Raw genomic sequence first — 23,377 nt, 5'->3', positions numbered from 1 at the left:
ATGTTACAGAGAAAAGCAAATTTCTGTCAATTGCATTTTAATCAGATCTATAACCATGCCATCTTAAGTTTTATGTCATCTACAGGCAATCCTTAGGTCTAACTTTAATACCTATTCTTAAATTTGCTTTGAGCAGGATGAGGTACCTAACTGATGTCTCTCTCATCGTATCTGTCCCAGAGATTGGGTATTATTAAAATCATAGAAAAACAAACATCCTGATGATCAGCTTGAGCCCAAGTGGGTGTGACCCTACTAAGTTCTTTCAACAACCCATTCCTCTGTTAAATTGATCGGCTCTTATGAACAACCAGGATGGCCTCACCGCCGACAAAAATTCATTCAGAAGGCTTCCAGAAATCAGAGGGGGACATGTCCTGGCCACAGTTATGTCCCAACAGCAGGAATACTCATGCAAGCCCCTAACAGATCTCAAGTTAACTATTTAAAGGACAACTAACAAAAGATAAGTAATGAACAACTCCCTTCCGTACATCTTTGTCTTCCACTTGCTTGTATTTCTAAAATTCCACTCACTTTAAACCATCTCCTTTGTACATATAAAATTTAATTAGCTTCCTTTAAATTCATTTAACCGACTCAAAAGGGAAGCTCCCCAATATTCTAACTGTCTATCTGGCTATCAGGAAGATGGTTTTTGGCCAACATTTGACAGGACCTCACCTCCCTGGTGGTGAGAGCCCACGAATACATGATTAGAAATCTTTCAATAACTTTAGGAATAATAGCCAATGAGACTGCTCAAGCCATAGCATCTCATAGACTCTCTGGCCAAAGTTGTTATTAGGTAATTGAATAGCTTTGGTTTATATCCTAGCTGAACAGGCTGGTATCTGTGCCCTGGTCAAGTGTTACTCGGGAGCTGTAGACCAAGGCCTCAAATACTAGTAATGCAGGACAACAACGCCCAACCAGACACATGCAAATACTTGCAATTAGGTACAAAGCAGCTCCATTCCTTAAGCCCCTAGGTTTACACCCCTAACCAATAGCTGTGGGCTTTTTAACAATTCTCTACCCTGCATGGGTGGGCGAAGGCTATTTCCCAGGAAGTCAGAAGAATGAATTTGGCCAATAATAGTATGGGGTTGGCTCCTCACCAAGGCTTAGGAACTGCTGCAAAGGAAGTTCCTCTGGACATGTCTGGTGAAGGCTATGGCCTGATTCCTTAGCGCCAGAGCTGATAAAACGCCAGTGTTCAGCTACTGTTTAGAGCTACTCAACATACTGAACCAGGGGAGGGGACACTTGAACGGGGGTTGGACTGGCAACTTCCCCCAAGTTGGACAGGATACGTCCTGCTGGAGAGTGAAGTATGTCCCAGCTAAAGTGATCCCTGTTGATCCTGTTGAAGTTGGCTAAAATGCTCTGTGGACAGGAGGACACCAAGTGCGCTAAGATAGGCCTCTTACCACGGTCTTTTGCTCACATTGCAAATGATCCCACCACCTTCTCCACTTGGACAACGTGCCTGATAGTCACCGCCTGCACAAAACCCGCCAGCTGCATACAAGAAGTTAACTGACAGAGACGGTGCCACTGCGCTTGTTATAATTAGATGAAAGAACCTCGGGATACATCGGGGAACTCGAGAAAACAGGAATTTGCCCCAAACTATAGGCATCGCAGGCGTCCTCTGATTATAAGTCCTTGGCTTTTCTGGCCTTGAGAGGCCTTTTTAAATTCAATCTGAAGATTACTTATGAAAAAATTCCAGCAAAGCAGATTTAAAAGTGTCTGTAAGGTAATTACTATTCTTGCTGGACTTATCCAAATAATCAGGCCAAGTTTATTGAAACTAGACTTATTTTGCAAATTAGTTAAGTCTTAATTCGACTATCTTTGGTAAAAATGGGGGTGATTTTTAGAGACAAAAATTGTTTCAGTAGAAACTTTAATATACCCTTGCGGATATTAGAGTCTAGTGCGGTTCATTGTCTTTTGGACTTGGTTTTGTTTTCTACTTGTAAACGACTGGATCCTGAATTCTTCTAGTTTCCTCCATTATCTGCCTATGACTCTAAATATGTTTCCAAATTTTATCCCATCCTTTGATTCGGAATCACTGAGAACTAAAACTGCCCTTTTCCTGAACCCTGCAATTCCAAACTGCAGCTAGACGTGCTCCCCAACAATTATCACGATGATCGTTACAGTTTGGGCCCTGAAGGAAATAACGAAAGTTACTCTTTATTCTTTATCTCATATCAGGGTACAGGTCTCCTGGCCTTCTGTTACCCCTACCTATGGTTTCTATGGTCTGGTCTTGTAAATTGAACACCCAGAATGCCTCCTCTAAGGCTTAGGGACCACTGTAGAAGAGGTGGTCACAAGAAATTGTAAGAGTCAGATAAAGGGTACAAAAAAAATGGGTGAACAAATCGAACTCTGTCCTGAAGCTAATCCTCCATCTTAATTGAACCTGGACCCAGCTGCCCTACTTCCCTTACGATTGAGGAATTTGTAACTGCAGAGCCAGCTCAAAATGGTCCTATCTTGTTTAGTGAGATATGGAGTCGCTTTTCAGAGACAAAAGACCAAAACTCAAATCATACAGCTGAAATATGCCCAAAGGAGAGAACTTTGATGTCCAGCTGCACCCAGAACCAAAGTCACACCCCCAACCCCATGGAACAGAAAGACTAGGCAGGACATAACCAGAACGTGAACACCGGAACACTTCGGCTCTGCTAGCGCCAATGGACGAACACTTCCTGTTCTGTAACATATTGGAAAACCATGATGACGGAATCCGTATCCTATACTTCCTCACAGCCAAAGCAAAGAGGAAAACACAACTAGACATCTAGCTCTTACAAAAGACACTAGCTCAACAGAGAAAATTTTTCCGGGATGAGCTTTTAGAAAAATTTGCAACCAGCTTTTTTGTTTGATTCTAGTGGAGAAGAGGAGAATTAGGAGTGAAGGGAAATAAATTTAGAAAACCAACCAACCATCCAACCAATTTTTCAGATATCTGAAATAAAAGTTTAACTTTACAATTATATATCAAATTAATTTTTTCAACTAATAAATTTTGAGATTAACTTAGGAACAGGGTTAACTATTTCTCTGTCTGCTTACTTAAAAGTTTCATTTTCAAAGGGCTATAGAACTTCATTAATAGTGCTACAAAGCCTTCTTTGCTTTGAATTTTTCAAATGAAAATAGACTGAGCTGGTGGCAAGACACACAGAATCTATTCATGGATTCCTTCCAAAATAACCATCCTATCAGGCCTACTTTACTTTTACCTCCATGCTTTTGGGCTTAAGGAAGAAAAGTTTACAAAGCAGGTAAGTAAAACAAATGCAGATTTCTTTGATTTAAGTAGTTGTAAAAACTTTAAAAGTTTTTACATATGAACACTCTTTAGGAAAAAACTTTCAGAGAAAATCTTTTGTTAACAGAAAAAAATACATTTGAAATATCCCAAAACTATTAACAATGCTAATTGTTTTTTTGTGGTAAATTTTAACTGTTTTAAGTTTACAATCACAATGTTGTGCAACCACCACCAAGCTAATTCTTTTTCAATATATCCATATGCTACATCTCATTGTTAACGTTTGCAACTGGAACTTCTTTTCTTACCTACCGAAAAAAGCATGTTGACTAAATAAGAGATGCAATTCACAGCATTACTTACCATAATAGATTTTCCAACCTAAGCTTTCCATGACATCAGCAAACTATTTCCTACCAAACAAATCCAATTGTTTTAATAACTGTATTAATAACTGAACTCAGCCCACAACCTTGGATATTTGGAAAACATGAACACTGAAATCCAGAAATGTGTAATACTAATCACAAGCATTTCTTTGCAGTAAAATGTTAAGTGAATATTTTCCTATAAATTAGTTCCATGGTGGCTCAATGGTAGAGGATAAAGGCAAGGATGGGCCAAGGAGCAGGAAAAGAAGATACATTACAGATATTCCAGAGCCACACATACTCAAGCACACCCCACCGTAATAGGCTTTACATTTTACCCTTTAGAGAAGAATTTTCTAAGTTTGTTGATAGGCATGTCTAAGTAATGACGTGTTAATCTGATACCAGCTTTGTTTGTATGTATGTATGTGTCTGTTTATATTTCATTTCTGCTACCAGCTTTAAAAGAATGAATTATAAGGGGAGAGACTGGAACAGGTTATAAGTAATTTCACCTGTTTAATATCCACTCCAACTAATTAGGGTAATTTGGCCTTGGAATATTTGGATTTTAATAAAAATTTCTTTTTTCCCCAAGTCATTCCAAATTATGAGATATTAATTAATTAATCATAGATTGCCCAAATCAACATTTACTTGTTTCAGTAAGTATTTATTGTGACTTGTTTGGAAGAACGATATGATCTTTTTCTCTTCAGTCGATCCCTCTTACAATCATTAAGATATGCCTGCTATAAATGGGGTGGGGGGAATCCATATACACAATCAGCAGCTGGCAATTCTTAGTCACGCCATCTTTTTTAACTTGAGAGGGCATCTATAGTTGAAGCTCATCTGCACAAGCCAGTTTCATCTTCATCATAAATGTAAAGTACGCTGGTTTACATGTTACTTATTGGGTCCTGATTACATCAATCAAGCTTAAGTGGCTACAATACAGTGTCCATTCAACAAATGTCATGAGTGAATAAATATTCTAGGAAAAAGCCTCCTGGAAGGAGCTACCATTACCTAGAGAAGAGGCGGCATTTGGGGGTGGTGGGAGGGGTGAAGTTAGTGAATTTTACTCTTAGAAATAACAGGAAATCAGTGCTCCAAAAGACTATATACAAAAAGAATTCAGATACAGAAACTACATCAGGGATCACAATAGTGTATACTTCATAACATTCTCAAACTTGGTAGCTTTTTTGGGGTCATATTAGTGACTAGCAATAAAAAGCCTTGATAAAAAGGGTCCAGGTGTGTGTCCATGAGGACAGCAAGAGATCTACTTTACAGTGCTACTGGAAAGAAAGAGAGGAATCCTAGAAATAAGGGTGAGCAATGCCAGCTATAAACAAAAATAGATAACAAAGTAGGGTAAAGATTGTCTTTTCATCTTTATATTAAAACAGAGTATGGCACGTAATAGCTGCTTACAAAATGTCTGTTGAATGAATGATTCCCTCCTACTTTCTTCCATTTCTTCCTCCCCTTCCTTCCTTCCTTCCATCTAGCCCTTCATTATTCCCCAATCATCCAACATCCAATCCAGTTCCTCCCGCCTCTCCTCCTCAGGGCCTGCCAAAGTCTAAAGGATCGAGAGGTTCCTTGGCAAGGGTCTTAGGGACTTGCAGTTTGCCTTCTTGAAATACATCAAGATACATTTTCAGTTCTAGACATTGAAACAATAAAATCAACTCTGGCCTCCCTTCCTACTAAGAGAAAAAAGTCCACAGAGAGAATCCATGGATGTTGTCAGCTGGGGAAGGCCTAATTGTTTCTTTCCCGGATGGAAAGTTCACGCTTTGCAGCCAAGCAATTATCATCACAGTCTTACCCTGAAGATACCAGAAATGGATAAAATTTACTTTTCTTTAAAAACGCAGGTCAGCCCCCTTGTCCCTATTCGATATTTGAAAACCAGTTCCCACCTCGCCCAAAATAGCTACAACAAATACTTTTGCTCCCCCAGTCTTTTGTCTCATACCCAAAGATGAAAGAACCTTGACTGAATTCATTATCAGTCTCTTACCCTGCCAGGAAAGCTAAGGAGTAGGAGTTGTTCTTGGAAACAAATGCCGAGCGATGTGTCTGTGTCATCTTGCCTCGGGAAGGTTCTTCATTCTCTGAATCTGAGAGACGCGCAGGACACTGGCAGGAGACAAGGGAGACAACACTGTCCATTTGTGGTTCCCATTGAATCTCCCATAGCTGTTATTTCAAATCTCTATTATATGTCACTTCTATCTGAGCTCCAGTCGACGTTTCCAGCCGCCTCCTGGAGATCCCAATCCGGATATCCCAAATGTAGCTCAAACTTAACATATCCCAAATCAAACTCTATCTTCTCTAAGCCACACTATCAACCCAGCTAAAGCCTCAATGTCATCTAGGACTCTTTCTTTGAAGCCATAATAACATTGTCTAGTGCAGGGGTGTCAAAACTGCAGTGCGCGGGCCAACTACAGTCCGCAATCCATTGTTAATTGGCCCTCAGCAAATTCCAAAAATATATTTAGTTTACTTAAATAAACCAGGTGAGGCAATACGTACTTCACCTCGAGTGAGTGGCCCAGCTGTTTGTGTATTTTACTGCATATGGCCCTTGGTGAAAAACGTTGAAAAAAGTTTGGACACCCCTGGTCTAGAGGTTTTGAGTATCCCAACACATCTAAATATTTTGTTTCATTTACTCTTCATATCAGCTCTGTTAAGAAGGGATTATTACCTGTCTTTTACAGATGACAAACTGAGGCTCAGAGTAGTTAATTTGCCTAGGTAGGAGTAAGACTGGAGAGTTAATAAGTAGATAACGCTGCTACTTAAATCCAGCACATCTGTCTCCAAACTGCCTCATGCTATTTCCAGACTCCATTCTACTGCTACAGTGTCTCTCAGACCTAACTTCCCGTGAACACTCATTGCCTTTCCTTAGATTCTCATCATCTTCTGCCTGGACTATTGCAATAATCTCCGTACTGGTTTCACTCTGTTCAGCCTTTCTTCTCTCTCATCCCTTCCATCCTATTTATCAAACACACATAGAATCCTGCTTAACCATTGGTGACTTCAAGGTCAAGTCTAAACACCTCAACATAATACAATAACCTTCAAAACTAGACTCAGCCTTCTTTCATAGTTTTTCTCACACCAGTTCCTACACAGGGAACATCTTGAGGTCTGGTACAACCAAACTACTCTACTCTCCACAGCTATCGTCACAGTCTTGCAAACCTTCTATTCTTCTGGACATGCTGTTTCCTTTGCCTGATATTCCCCCTCCACATTGTCGGCCTATAAAATACTCATTGGCCCTTCAGAGGCATCTTAAGTGTCACTGTCTCTGCAAGGCTTCCACATACCCCTAGAGTCAGCATTTTCCATCTGTTGGTACTCATTCATTTACCTTAACTTTATTTTAGAGTCTCTTTTTGAGCCTTTCAATTTACATTTGAAGTGGCTTTTACGCGTGCCTTTGCATACAACATATAGCGATGATTTGCCTCGTGATTCAATAGTAGAGTCTTTTTAGAGAGAGCAACCAGTCACACTGAACTGGAGCTTTTTATTTAAGAGTCTGTCTGCTGCTTTAGACAATAAACTCTATCAGAGCAAGTGACCATCTTTTCTTTAAGACTCCCAATACCATGAGAGAGCAGGTAAACAAAAAATGTCTAATCATCTAATGATGAACCAGTGATCTAATAGAATCAAATGACTATCAAAGTGAAAGTTGTAGACAGGCCTGCAAGGCATCGTCTTATGGCTTAGAGTACCCTGCATTCCTGAAATGCTTTGTGATTCTCTAGGCTGAGGGGCACAGACATACAACAGGCTACATTTCCTAAGTTAGCCTTTGAGAAATAGCTGAAGGATTACAATTTACAGAGAAACTTTCCTTTTTTTTTTTTTTTTCAAATAGGAAGGGGAAGGAGGTGGTTTTTTTTCAACTTTTATTTATTTTAAGTGTGTTTTTCCAGGACCCATCAACTTCAAGTCAAATAGTTGTTTCAATCTAGTTGTGGAGGGCGCAGCTCATAGGGGGCCATGTGGGGATTAAACAGGCAACCTTGTTGTTAAGGGCACCGCACTCTAACCAACTGAGCTAACCGGCCATCCTGCAGAGAAGCTTTTCAATTTTGTAGGGTATCACTCCTTAAAGTAAAGAACCCTGCTGTACAGACTACACACTCGAGAAACTTTTTAATAGTACTAACCCATTCTCAAATTTTATATGATATTCTCTTAACTCTGGAAAAAAAAAAAGATTTGACATCTATAGACTCAATGGAATAAATAATGGCAATTTGTATTTAGGTCTTTCTACATAATCAATTCAGTAGCAAATAAAAGAATGTTCAAATCCCAGCTCTATTATCATGGTCATTGCAAGTTAGTTGTTTTATCTTTCTGAGCCTCAGTTTCCTCATCTATAAAGACTGCTACCACATAGATTGTGATAAACCATTAGAAGCACCTAGTAAGTGCTCAATGAAAGATAGATTTTTATCAATTTAAATACTAAAATCTTTTAAGAAAAAACTGTAGTATTATAATACATACACTAGGTTCCTTTTAATTGTTGAAAAATAAATTTATTATTATAAATAAATAATTACAGAAAGTGCCCCCCATCCTTCTATACCACGTTTCCCGAAAATAAGACCTAACCGGACAGTCAGCTCTAATGCGTTTTTTGGAGCAAACATTAATATAAGACCCGGTCTTATTTTACTATAAGACTGGGTCTTTATAATATAATACACTATAATATAGTATAGTCTAGTATAAAATATATAATATAATATAATATAATATAATATAATATAATATAATATATAATACCGGGTCTTATATTAATGTTTGCTCCAAAAGACTCATTAGAACTGATTGTCCTGCTAGGTCTTATTTTTGGGGAAACACGGTAGCTCCACCCCCAAAAACCTAGAACCATTAAGGTAGGAAAATACCTCTTATCTTTCCCTTTGGATAAAAATAAGCCCATAGCACTATGGATTCCTAAAATGGTATAAAACATGCATAATATAATCCCCAAAGTGATATTTTAAAAAAATATACCTAAAATTAAAAGAATGATCATACCCAGGGTTGGCAAGGGTATGAGGAAATTAGTACTTGTACTATTGATGGGAGTATAACTATATACAAACTTTGTGGAGGTCAAATGAGTAATAAGTACCAAGTCTTGAAAAGGACACTCCCTTTGACCTGGTCATTCCACTTCTGGTAATTTATTCTAAGGAACTAATAAGACAAGTAAATCTCATCATAGTGGTGTTTTAGATAGCAAAATATAATATCATCAATAGGGGATTAAGTTAAATAAATTCTACAGTAAATACTAACAGACCACTAAATAATGATGTGAGATTCTTTATTTACATGGAAAGACATCTACAATTTAAGTTTATTAAAAAAAGTTATAAAACAGTAAGTACACTGGGTTGTATTTTCTAAAAAAAAAATATGCAGTACATATATATGTGTGTATATATATATACTGTATAGATATAGATATACACACAAGCACTTAGAAAGTCTGGCAGAATATTTACTAAAATGTTTATAGGGATTATCTCTAGGTTATGGGATGACAAGCAGTTTTTCACTTTTTGTTTTATAATCTTTGGTATAATTATAATTGTTATACCAAATTGTTTTCCAATAATTCACATTATTATTGATACAAATGATACCATAATAAATCATAATAAATTAAACATTGCCCATTTTATTTCCATTCTGAACAAATAACATGATAATCTCTGATTCTGGAATAAGCACTTTCCTTCCTCCATTTGAATTCAACATGTATCAAACACTTGTGCTATGCAAGGTACTATGGGAGATTTAAAAATAGGTAAGACATTTCCTATACTCAAGAAACTTACAAATCTAGTAGAGAAAAAAACACACAAATAACCATAATGTAAGGGAGAATGAAGTAAGTTCTGTAAAAGTTACAAAGCACAGGGAGGGAAGCTGGTAGGGAAGAGTAGATGATGGGAAAGGAGAAACAAGTGAGGAATCTCTGTAGGTTCCAGGAAGGTGACAGCTTTTGAACTGGACATGGGAAAATGAATAGCCTTTCAACAGGTAAATAGGGTGACATTTCAGTGAAATAAAAGATGGGAGAGCAAAGACTCTAAGGAGGGGAAATACAGAGTACATATTTGGGGAAAAGCAACATCTGCATTCCCTAGAGTTTTGGGATGTAAGGATGGAAACAAGCTAGAATAACACTAAGGACCTGAATGCTGGCTTGAAGAGTTCTCATTGGATTCCACAGGACATGGAGTCACTGAGGTTTCAGGGGCAGGAGGGGGAAATAGTCCAGCTTTAATCATAATACTGTCTATATAAAATATAATCCTTCAGCTGGCTTTCCACTGATGTCTACTTGAGCTTCTCTTTGGTCTCAATTTGAATTCAGCCTTGGCTAAACTAAACAAAATTATCTGTTCAACACCAAAAACTCTTTAAGACATTTAAAGCAAAATCAGAGCCATTTAAAAGTCCTCAGAAATAGAAAAGCAAACAGAAAAGGGGTAAAAAATCACAAAAATCTAAAACACGAAGTGTCCATAGATCAGATTTTATGTGTTTTTGCACAAAACATTTTGCATAACTGGCTATTATCAATAAAAACAAGTTATTTTTAATAATAATTAAATGATAAAGATTATAACTGGAATTTAAAAGCCCCACGTGCCTGTTGACAATCAGCAAATACTATCAATCCAAGAAAGCTTAAATAATTTAAATTTTTGAAATTCAGGAAAAATGCCTCTGCAAAGAGTAAATCAAAAGCACAGAGAACTTAAATAACCTGGCCAAAGTTATTTCATGCTGGGACCTGTTTAAGAGGCAAACTTCTGATCCAGAGATTTTTTTTTTTTGTCTCTATTCTATGTTGTCTGTATTTTTATACAGTAAAGCTTTATTAATTCTGGCTAATTGGAAATATAATGGAAATACTAACAAGCCTCAATAACAAACTATTTTAAAAGATATGACTCTAAAAGATATTAAATACATTCAGCAAGCAATAAAAGATGTACAATCCAATATGACTTACTAAAGGAAAAAAACTCAATCGTAATTAGCCATCTGAGCTACTCAGTCGACCCTACAAAAGCGCTTTCTTATGTAAGTTAAACCACTTATAACCTTTTCCAGTAATATGCTTGGTAAATAAGTAATAAAAAAAATCAGGCAAGATAAGGCACAAGTAGAAGTGTAATTAGGTTAAGTTTAAATTAAGTATCTAATCTCATATAATCTAATATCTTGTATCTACCACTGTGCTGCTTAGAGCATTATAAAGAAAACAGGGAAGTAAAAGTCAAGCTTTCAGGAACTCTAGTAGAGGATGTAAGACATACAAAACTCAAATGTCAAATGACAACACATAAGTCAAAATGACAATACACATATGAAACTTACAACAAGTAGTATACTAGGTTTTTCCTCCAATCCTTTTCCCCACTGTTCCCTTAATCTTTCCACACAGTCTCACTGTCCCATTCATAAATTATTTTCTCCAGCTCTCATCTGGACACTAAGTTCCTGACTACTCTTAAGCTGCATAGTCAATGACTGTTACTGGTTTTGCAGATCCATGCCACCTGGGCTAATTACTGATTTTGAGGCAGATGTCCATCAAAAAGATGATCTACTTACACGCTCCAGATTTGTTTTCAGTACTAGTGGTTCATCTCTTTTTTTCTGTTCATCCATTTTCCTTTTCCCTGTTTCTGTATCCTCTGGTAACAGCTTATGGATTTGATCTTCAGAGGTTTTCTCGTCTTGTAACTTTTCTTCTCTCAGCTAAAATTACAAATCATACCAAGACAGAGTTTTAGGCAACTATTGACTTAAAAACATCTTTTATTCAGTATCTATGAGAACAAACAGATCACAAGGCAGTTTTGATACTATTTTCCTTATTAGATATGAAGTCCTCTTAATTTTTAATGTCTGCTTTTACTTGACTTGCCAAACATACCTCTTCATGGCTTAAGATTTAACTGCTCTGAATTTTTAAGCAATATGAACCCGTAAAATAAGATAATACACACAATCAAAAAATAATTTGTTCATTTAGCAAAAAAAGGTTGAACCTAAAAACTTATTCCCATAAGCCAGATACAAATGTATTGGACCAGGAGAGCAGCAGAGATGTAGGCCACAGGGCCAGAGAAGCTAGGCTAGGCAAGACAGGTCTGTAGCACTAGTAGTAACAGAAAAAAATGACTGATCACAGTTCCAAAGTCCTACAATTTATGCTATTTTGTGATTCAGAGAATAGGTCAAGATACATGACCTACAAAGAAATTCAAGGCAAAGGCATATGCTCGTCATTTGGGGGAGGTAGCATGGCATTACGAAAACAAGATAGGCTTTGGAATAAAAACCTGGGTTCTAGTGGTTCTGTCACTTATTTACCAGCTATATGATCTTCGGCAAATAAACCATCAGATGCTCACCTACAAAACAGGGACAATGCTACCTACTTTGCAGATAGTGCTACAAGTAAATGAGATAATAAAGTACTTAATGTAGTGTCTTGCTGTGTACTTACAGTACATCACAAGTTCCCTTTCCTAATCTGTTATTCTCTTTTCATTGCCCAGGGTTTTAATAAAATTTAAATGACATAATATGTATCAAAGCAATTACAGGCTACTAACATTTGCAAAATACTTGCAAAAAAATAAAGCTAAAGAATAAATACTTTAATTGGTTGTTGCCTCAGGGTGAAAAAAACAAAACAACAATAAAGATTTAATCCTACCTTTCCAATTTGTACAGATCTGAATCATGAACTAGTCTTTAACACATTAAGTCTAATTCCAGAGGTTATGAATATTTAAAGAACACCATACACAATGTAATGTCAGGAGCAGATTTAAATGAAATAAGGTACTCCCACCTCTGCCCAAGTCAAACAAGAACACAAGAGAAAGAAAAGCAAATCCATAGCCAGGGAGAAAGCAAACGTGAAGTCTATGCTAACTGCCCACAGGAAAGATCAACGCCTTTTAATGATCTTACTGAGAAATTCTTGTTTAACGACTTGACCACAGGCTACACAGAAGGGCATTTCACTTTTAGAGGATGGAGAGACAGAATGGCACAAAGGAGAACTGGGTTTAGCATCATAATAATTGTTATATTGAACTCTTTGTGTCAGGTGCTGAGCTAAGCACTATACCAGTACATACCTTATCTCACTTAAGGAAACTAAGGTTTAAGAATAAGGTAATGTGCTCAAATTCACAGAGTCATAGCCCTAGCGCTGGAATTCAAATTAAGATTTATCGCAGTCTGACTAGTGATCTTGCCTCTCAGGGTACATCTGGCAATGTCTGGAGACACTTGGTTGTCACAACTTAGGGGTGGGGGTGTGTGTGTTCTAGCATCTAGTGGCTAGAGGCCAGGGATTGCTACTAAACATCCTAAATGCACAGGACAGGGCCCAACTATATATATATATGTGTGTGTGTGTGTGTGTGTGTGTGTGTGTGTGTGTGTGTGTGTGTGTGTACATTTTCCTATTTAAAAAAACTATTAAATTTTCTGTTTTACATATTTAGTGTTAACTTGTTTAGTGCTTAATGGAATTTACATATTATGTATGTGAGATCATTAAATGATCAGTAAGATCATTAAAAGGCGTTGATCTTTCATGTGGGCAGTTAGCATAGACTTCAGTTTTGCTTTCTCCCTGGTTATGGATTTGCTTTTCTTCCTCTTCTCTTGTGTTCTTGTTTGACTTGGGCAGAGTTGGCTTTCCTAAGTGTTTTAGAATGTATCCTTCAGCCTCCTAATAATGTTTATTGCTGTTCTCAAAGTTTATAACAACAGACTTGTGTTGCCGGCAAAACCACCTTTTCATTGCAAATCTGAGTCTCTTCTAACACAGAATCATCTTAAAGCTAAAAGTTTACACAACTGAAAAATCCGTATATCCACTGAAATCCTCACATGAATCATGTTGCTGTTTGCTCTATACTAGATTCTGCAGAAGTTATTTTTTTGTGGTTATTTATAAGGACTTGAGAACTTGGTCTCTAGGAAAGAGTTTTTATACTCAGGGAAAAATGCCTCTGAGAACCTCAGAAAGTAGCATATACACTTTAGTAAGAAATAGCAATCGCTGTTATTTATTAAACTCTTCTATGTCCCAGGCATTGCATTTATAGAGCTTACCTCATTTAATCCTTAAGGGCTCTGTTTGTATCTATCATTATCATTTTATAGACACAAAAATCAACACTCAGTGGTTATTTCCCAAAGTCACAGTGATTGAATATTGAAGAGTTTGAATTTTAAAACAAGCCAGTGGCTTCAGATACCAGGGTTTCTCAACCTCAGCATTACTGACATTTTGGGCTAGATGGTGGGCCGAGCTGAATCTGATAAGAAGGCTTATGCATGAATACTTTATTGGGGAGCAGGAGTTAATGATGGAGTAGCATAACAATAAAAGACACCCAATAAATGGGGTGCAACAACTGGCCCAATCATTGGCTACAGAGGACAAAATGAGAAACTAAGAAATGCATCTTAAGACTGTCAGAGACGGGAGAAAAAGGGAAGCATGTATCTATTGACTCCCACCTCCTACGGACCAAAACTTGTTCCACGGGTATTAAATCACCTCACACTGGTTTGTAGGACTGGAGTACGTTCCCAAGGTGGGCACTGCAGCAGCAACAACAGAGAAGCCCTAGGACTGAAAAGCAAGAGGCAAGCAGCAGGGGCCCAAACAAGATCATCTCAAGCTGTAACAGTGAAGCTGCCCACTACTGTAAGTGCAGTGACTTTGTTGCTTCCCTTTCAGATACTAATTATTAGAGAAAAACTACTGACTTCTGTAATCTCCTACTCACACTACTAATAATACCATGCAATTTTTTCCTAAAAAATATCTTTACTTTGCCCTAATTTTTCAAAATAAACTTTAAAAAATCAAAGTGTTATACCCAGAAAGCGTACAACTCATAACTGTAAAGCATGATAAATTATACAAAATTAGCATATCCACATAACCACCACCCAGATCAAAGACCGGTATGTTAACCAGTACCCCTTGTGCCTACTTCTCACCCAAAAGTAATCACAGTCCCAGTTTCTAACACTAAAAAAAAATCATTTTACTATTTCTGAATTTTATATAAGTGGAATCCTATACGTGTACTAAATCTCTCTTCCTTCAGTCACCATTCTATCTGTGAGATGCATCCAGGAAGGTACATGTAGTTTCTTTCTCCTTGTTTTATGCTATCCCATTGCTTGACTACAAAACAATTCGACCATTCTATCGCTGATGGATATTTGCGTAGTTACTAATGTTTGGCTATTTACACATTAACTGCTATGCACAGTTGTGAATATGTATCCTAATACACATGCTCTTCTGTGGGGTATATTCTAGAAAAGAAACTGTTTAGTCATAATGTATGGGTATGCTGCCACAGTTTTCCACACTGGTTGTACAAATCACATTGCCATGCCCCAGTGTGGCAGAATGACAGTTGTTCTCAGGTTTGTTGACACTCAACACTATTTGTCTATTTCAGACATTCCAGTGAGTCGATATTTGTACTGCATTATGACTTCAATTTGCATTTCTCTTCTGACTAAAGACGTAGAGCAGCTTTTCATATGTTTACTATTTGGAAATCCTCTTTTATGAAGTGCCTTTTTTCTTTTAGATATTTGGGCTTTTCCCCGAGTAATTTGTAAGAGTTATTTATGTTTTTTTGGATATGAGGCAATTTTCAAGGGAAAAAAACCCATACATATACACACAGTAGTCCCCCCTTATCTACAATTTTGCTTTATGCAGTTTCTGTTACCCACAATCAACCATGGTCTAAAATAGTAAGTGGAAAATTCCAGAAATAAACAATTCGTAAGTTTGAAATTTCGTGTGGTTCTGAGTAACATGATGAAGTCTCACACTGGCCTGCTGTGTCCCGCCCAGGACGTGAATCATCCCTTTGTCCAGTATATGCTCCTGTATACGCTCCTCACCTGTTAGTCACTTAGTAGCCGTATCAGATTGATTGTTGGGATATCACAGTGCTTGTGTTCAAGTAACACTTACTTTACTCTTATAATTATTCTATTTTATTACTACTTATTGTTGTTAATCTCTTACTGTGCCTGATATATAAACTTTTTCATAAGTGTGTATGTCTAGGAAAAAAACAATGTGTTACGGTTCAGTACTATCTGCAGTTTCAGGCATCCACTGGGGTTCTTGGAACATATCCCCCACAGATAAAGGGGGGCTACTCTACAAAATACACATACGTGTGTGTGTGTTTGTGTGTGTATACATATGCTTTTTCCCCCCTCACACAGTAACTTGCCTTTTTCACTCTCTTAGTAGTACCTTTTGAAGATACGAAGTTCCAGGTTTTAATGCAGTTTAATTTAATGTTAGTGCTTTTTATAGCCTGTTTAAGAAATTCTTCCATGTTATCTCTAAGGAGCTTATTATTTGACCTTTCACATTTAGATCTATGCTAAGAATTGATTTTTTTAAAAAATCAACTACCGGAAGACGTAATCTACATATGATGAAATGAACACATACAGAATGTATAGTTCAGTGAGTTTTGACAAATGTATATACCTATGTAACAATCTCCCTAATCGAGATCTAGAACATTTTTACCACTCAAGAAAGTCCCCTCAAGCCCACTAGCAATCAATCTCCCAGACCGTTCTGTCCTATGCAACCCCTAATCTGCTAACTATGACTACGGATTCGTTTTGCCTATTATAAAATCATACAGTGATAGTCCTTTGTGTCAGGCTTCATTCACTCAACATAGTTTTGAGATTCATCATGCTACTGAGTTTATTAATAAGACATTCCTTTTATGGATGATTTATATTCCATTATATGAATATACCACAATTTGCATATCCATTCAAGTGTTGGACATTTGGGTTGTATTTAGTTGTGGGCTATTAAGAACATTCTGCTATGAACATTCATGTCTTTTTGTGGACAGATGTTTTTATTTTGTTTGGGTAAATAGCTATAAGAGGAATTGCTGGATCACACAGTAAGTATATGTTTAAATGTATAAAGCAACTGCCAAAACATTTCCCATGGTGGTTATACCACTTTACCAGCATACCTCAGAGATATTGTGGGTAGGTTCCAGGACACCACAATAAAGCAAGAATCACAATAAAGTGAATTGTACTGTTTTTGCTGGAGACTCTTGCCTTCAGTTTTTAAAAAACACAACATCTGTGAAGTACAATAAAGCGTAGTGCAATAAAATGGAGTGTGCTTGTCTGTATATTCCAACTAGCCATGCATGAGAGTTCTAGGTGATTCACATTCTCACATTCGGAATTGTTAGCCTTTTAATTAATTTTAGCCACTGTAGAGTATGTAAGGTGATACCCCACTGGGGTTTTAATAACTATTTCCCTGCTGGCTAATTATGTTGAGTGTCTTTTCATGTGCTTAGTAGCATACCTTCTTTTGTGAAGTATCTTCAAATCTTTTACCCTATTTTTTTAACCTTACTCCTTAGGTGCAAGAGTTCTTTATAAAGGCTGGATATAAGTCTATTGTTAGATATCCATTTTGAGAGTACGTTCTCCCTGTCTTTGCCTTTTGATTTCCTTAATGAGTAGAAGTTTTTAACTGTGATAAAGTCTAATATATCAATTTTTATTTCTGTTATTAAGATTTTTTGTGCTCCTGTCTAGAAAATCTTTGCCTACCTCAAGGTCAAAAATTTTTTTCTTCTGTGTTTTCTTCTACATAGTTTTTGCTTTTACATTTAATCTATGATCCATTCTGAATTAATTTTTGTGTATTGTATAAAGCAGAGATCAAGATTCACTTTTACTTATTCATAGGATATTCAGTTTGTTCCAGCACGGTTGTTGAAAAGACTACTGTTTTGCCACTGAATTAATTACTTTTGTGCCTTTGTGAATATTAACTGACTATATACAAGTGGGTCTGTTCCAGGACTATATTCTATTCCATTGATCTATATGCCTTTTCCTTATGCTAATACTACACTATCTTGATGACTAGTATTATGTAAGTCTTGAAATCTGGTAGTAAAGTCCTCCAATAATAATAGTCGTAATTCGAAGACAACATAATCATCCCTGCACAAAATCCATACAACCTACAAAAAAGCTACTAGAACTACTAAATGAGTTTGGCAAGGTTGTAGGATAGAATATCAAAATATAAAAATCAGTTGCATTTTATATACTCACATGAACAATTAGAAATGGAAAATTTTAAAATGCCATTTATAGTAACATCAAAAAATGTAAAATACTTAAGATAAATCTGACAAAAGATGTGGAAACTGAAATCCACAAAACACTGCTGAGAGAAATTAAAGAAGACCTAAATAAATAGAAGGATATCCCATGTGGATGGGTCTGAAAATTCAATGTTATTGAGATGCCAGTTCTCCCCAAAGTGATCTATAGATTCAGTGCAATCCCAAGCAAAATCCCAGCAGGCTTTTTTGTAGAAATTGGTGAGATGATACTAAAATTGAGGTAGATATACAGAAAACCAAGAATAGACAAAATGACTTTGAAAAAGAACAAAGTTGGAAGATTAACACTACCAGATTTCAAGACTTATTATAAAGCTACAATAATCAAGACAGCATGGTATTGGTGTAAAAATAAACAAACAGATCAATGGTACAGATAGAATATACAGCCGAGAGATAAACTCACAAGTATATATATGGATAACTGATTTTTGACAAAGGTGCAAAGAAATTCCAGTGGACAAGAGATAGTCTTTTCAACAAATGGTGCTGGAACAACTGAGACATCCATGAGGACAGAAAGGAAATTGGATCTCTACCCCATGCTAGATAAGAATTAAGTCAAAATTAATCATAGACCTAAATATAAAGCCTAAACCTATAAAACTTCCAGAGGAAAACATAGGAGAAAATCTTTGTGACCTTGAGCTGGCAAAGAATTTTTAGATATAACACCAAAAGTACACATGCACAAAGGAAAAAATGTATAAACTGTAATTTTGAAAGTTAAAAACTTCTCTTCAAAAGACTGTAAGAGAATGAAAAGACTAACTCAGACTGAGAGAAAAATATCTGCAAAGCATATATCTGATAAAACACTTGTATCCAGAATATCTCAAAATCTCAAAATACATGACTCACTTTAAAAAAAAAACAAGGCAAAACGTTTGAGTGGACATTAAACTAAAGAATATATACACAAAAGGCAAATAAACACATGAAAAGATGCTCAACATCATTAGTCATTAGGGAAATGCAAATTAAAAAGACAGTAAGATACCACTACGTACCAATTAGAATTGCCGAAATTAAAAAGACTGACCATACCAAATGTTGGCAAAGACTGAGAGAAACCAGAACTTTCATACAATATATTGGTAGGAATTAAAATGCTAAAATCACTTTGGAAAAGTTTGGGAGTTTCTTAAAAAAATAAAACCTACACCTACCACATGATCCAGCCATTTCAGACCTAAGTACTTACCTAAGAAAAAAGGAAACATCTCTACGAAGACTAGTACATGAATGTTCATAGCAGCTTTATTTGTAATAGCCAAGAACTGAAAACAACTCAAATGTCTTATCAACAGGCAAAATAGATAAAACAAACTGACAAAACCATATGGTGAAATACTACTCAGCAATACAAAAGAATAAACCATTGATACATGCCACAAAGTGAATGAATCTCAAGATAATTATGCTGAATGAAGAAGCCAAACAGAAAAGCACATGCAACAAAAGAAAAACCAGATAATCTGGACTTCATAAAAACTAAAACCTTATGTGCAAAGGACATTAACAAAAAAATTGAAGACAACCTATAGAATGCAAGAAAATATTTGCAAATCATATATACAGAGGGTGCCAAAAGAATGCATACACATTTTAAGGAAAACAATTAAAATTGTAATACTCAATATATACAAGTAACAAAAGATGAATGAATACAAGTCACGTTTGACTTCTGCTCTTACAAGAGGTGCTCAAAGTGGTTACCATCAGTGTCTAGACACTTCTGATTATAGCAAACTACTACTTAAGCAACTCTAAGTGTCCACTTGTATACATTTTTTGACATACCCAGTATATAGTATAAGGATTTAATATTCACAATACATAAAGAACTCTTACAACTCAACAACAAAAAGACAACCCAATTCAAAACTGAACAAAGGACCTGAATAGACAGTTCTCCAAAGAAGTGTAAAAACTCAATAAGCACATGAAAAGATGCTCAACATCATTGTTCATTAGGGAAATACAAATCAAAACTACAATGAGATACCCACTGGATGACTATTTAAAAAAAAAAAAAAAACAAGTGCTAGCAAGAATGTGGAGAAACTGGAATCCTTATACACTGCTGTAGGAATGTAAAATGGTGCAACTGCTATGGAACAGTTCGACGATTTCTCAAAAAATTACAGTTATTGTGCAACCCAGTAATTCCACTCCTGGGTGTATACCGTATTTTGCCGTGTAGAATGCACACTTTTTGGCCCAAATTTGTGAGGGAAAAATAAGGATGCATATTATACATGGGTAGTACTAATTCCATATCTATATAAATGTTTTTAATTCTTTTATTTATGCTTATGAGTTAAAAGTGTAACTCTAGAAATCAATAATGGTATGTGTATGCAAAACACCCTGGAATATGATAATCGGTTTTGTTGAATTTATGACGAACTTGCAACAACTGAAGAGTTCTTGGCCATCCATGATGCTAAATATCATACATTTGTTACCAGTACATAAAATTTCTTGTACCTTGTATCTGTTCTTGTGTTTTGTAATTATTTGTTACATAAAATTTCTTGTACCATAATGTTAAAAAATAAATGCTAAAATTCCTTTACAGAAACAAGTACCTAGATGTAAACAAATAAAAATTTGAATTAAAAAATTAAAATGAAAGACTTCTTCCTCGAAAGTTTGGGCCAAAAATATGGGTGTACATTACACACAGTAGCGTATTATACATGGCAAAATACAGTAACTCAGAAGAACTCAAAATGGACTCAAATATTTGTATGCCAGTGTTCACTGCAGCATTATTCACAACAGCCAAAAAGTGAAAACAACCAGTGTCCATCAAAATGTGATATATATATATATACATGTATACACACACACACACACACACACACACACACACACACACACACACACACACACATATACAATGGAATATTATTCCGCCATGAAAAAGGAATGAAGTACTAAAACATGCTAGTGTGGATGAATCTTGAAAACATTGTGCCAAGTGAAATAAGCCAGACACAAAAGGACAAATGCTGTATGATTTCACTTATATATCTACAATAGGAAAATTTGTAGAAATAAAAAGTAGGTTAGGTTACCACAGGCTGCAGGGATGGTGGAATGGGTAGATACTGATTCAAGGGTACAGAGTTTCTGTTTGGAGTGATGAAAAACTTTTGGAAAAAGATAGTGATGGTGTACAACATTGTGAATTTATTGAAGCCTACTGAACTGTACACTTAAAATGGTTAAAATGGCAAATTTTGTTACATATATTTTATAGCACTTAAAATTTTTTTTACAAGTCATAACCTATTCTATAAGTATCATGAAGTCCCAGCTAGTTTTCTATCCTTTTAGATACTACAATAAACATCTTGCATGGCAGGTTCATTCAAAGCCTGTTTGAATGAAGCAGGATTCAACTAATCTTCTGGTCAGAATCAGGTAGGTAAGTTTTCCACTTATAGTTAAAACACACAGCCAAACAGAATTCCTACCCGTAGGGCAATGTTCCATGGAAGGAACTTGCTGTTGAGCTCACTAAATTCTTAAATCCTGTTCATGCAAGAGCATAGATGCCTGTAAAATAGTTGTAATTAATCCACGTCTTGAAAAATACTTCACCATGAAAAATTATTTACGTTCATAAGTGTAGAATCTGGGTGATGGTTATACAGGGGTTCATTGTATTGCTCTCAACTTCTGTTTGTTTGAATATTGCAAAAATCAAAAATTTAGAAATCATTTATAACATCCATTATGCTAGTCAACAAACCTCACTTGGTACTGAGTGATTACAGAAATAATTGAAAAGCTCACAGAAGTCTATGCAGTGAAGGTTCAGATTAATCTTTTAAATGTTACTCCTCAAGAGTGTGTATTCCCTATTATTAGGTTGGTGCAAAAGTAATTGCAATTTAAAAGGTTAAAAACAATTGCAAAACCCACAACTACTTTTGCACCAACCTAATAGTACTTCAGATGTTAACTAGCCATCCTTAGAGTTTAGAATAAAACACATATACTTACTTTACCGTCAGCGAATTTTAATATAGATTTTTCCTTTCCTAAAATGTGTATACATTTTTTTGGCACCCTCTGTATACTGTGATCCCAAATCTATTTTGTAGAAGGTCTTTTTTTTTTTTTTTTGTTGAGAGCCCGCTGGCCCATGTGGGAATCGAACCGGCAGCCTTCGGAGTTAGGAGCATGGAGCTCCAACCGCCTGAGCCACCGGGCCAGCCCCTATTTTGTAAAAGGTCTTAAGCTTAAGTTTATGATAAAAATTTAAATATGGTTATTGATTGGCAGGATTACTGGTAAATTTCCCTTTAAATCTTTTTACAATCTGAACTTTCTTCTTTCATAGCATTTATAACTCTTATTTTTATAAAAATAAATTTTTATAAATTTTATTTTCTAAAAATAAAGCTATTTTAATTTACTGAAACCCTCATTAATCAAATATTTTGACAAAATATTTTGTACTAGAGACAAAAGAGTTGCAACTGCTTCTAGAAAATTCTCTAGTCTAGCTTTCAAGTAGCATTGAAATGATTTCATTTAAACTATTCTCTACACCATAAAAATATTATACTAATACTGTAATTTTACAACTACTGATTCTCTCTTCTCATAAATGAAAGAGACAAGGAAAGCCAGCACATTGCAGAAATAACCTGAATAACCTGCTATTCTAATTGAATTTGATCATGTTTTGAATTTACTAAATGTGTTATTTTCTTTAAAAGGCCCATTACTTGGTAAAGTTGTTTCTCCTCACCTGGGTAGTTGTAAGCAGCAAAAGGAAAAAACAACCATGTTTAACATTTTTAGATTTTGAGAATCCATGCAGTCAAAATTAAAACTCATTCTTTTGAGTTTTTCTTTCTTAGTACTATGTAGCTTACCTGCTGTTAAAGATGTACTAGGAGATTCTGTATCTATTTTCTGGTTCCAGAAAGAAGCATGTCAATACATGCAAAAGTCAGCATTCCCTCAAAGATTACGTAACAACATTTCAGAGGAAGAAGAACAACAAATGTAGCAAAAAAAATCTCTAGAAATCTTAAAATATATCAAAATATATCGAGTCCTATCATAAGCCAGCTGTATGTCCTTACACAAGTCATTTCTCTTAAGAGAAGGGGCTCTGCAACTGTGAGCAACAATTCGATTCAGTCAGCATTTGATGAATACCTCTCTGCAAGATATTACATTAGATGCAGTGGAGAGTTAGAGACTAAACAGATCCATCTTGAAAGATTTTACAATCTAATAGGAAAAAAATTTATATAAACAAGCAAATAATCTGCTGCTTCTTGCAA

General features: G+C 35.9%; 1 protein-coding gene across 1 annotated transcript in view; it reads right to left on the bottom strand.

Annotated features, from left to right (window-relative positions):
- The window catches only part of RNF169 (ring finger protein 169), a 77,243-nt gene that overhangs the window by 19,712 nt on the left and 34,154 nt on the right, over window positions 1–23,377 (bottom strand). Inside the window, exons 3-4 of the mRNA XM_081061876.1 lie at window positions 11,389–11,535; window positions 5,717–5,835 (exon numbers count right to left, since the gene is read on the bottom strand). Of these exons, the coding sequence (XP_080918002.1) occupies window positions 5,717–5,835; window positions 11,389–11,535 (266 nt within the window). The remainder of the gene's footprint in view (window positions 1–5,716; window positions 5,836–11,388; window positions 11,536–23,377) is intronic.

The sequence above is a fragment of the Rhinolophus hipposideros genome (assembly GCF_964194185.1).
Source record: "Rhinolophus hipposideros genome assembly, chromosome: 10".
NCBI classification, from domain to species: domain Eukaryota; kingdom Metazoa; phylum Chordata; class Mammalia; order Chiroptera; family Rhinolophidae; genus Rhinolophus; species Rhinolophus hipposideros.
The sequence above is the reverse complement of the archived record's forward strand: the minus strand, read 5'-3'. Positions and strand labels throughout refer to the sequence as shown.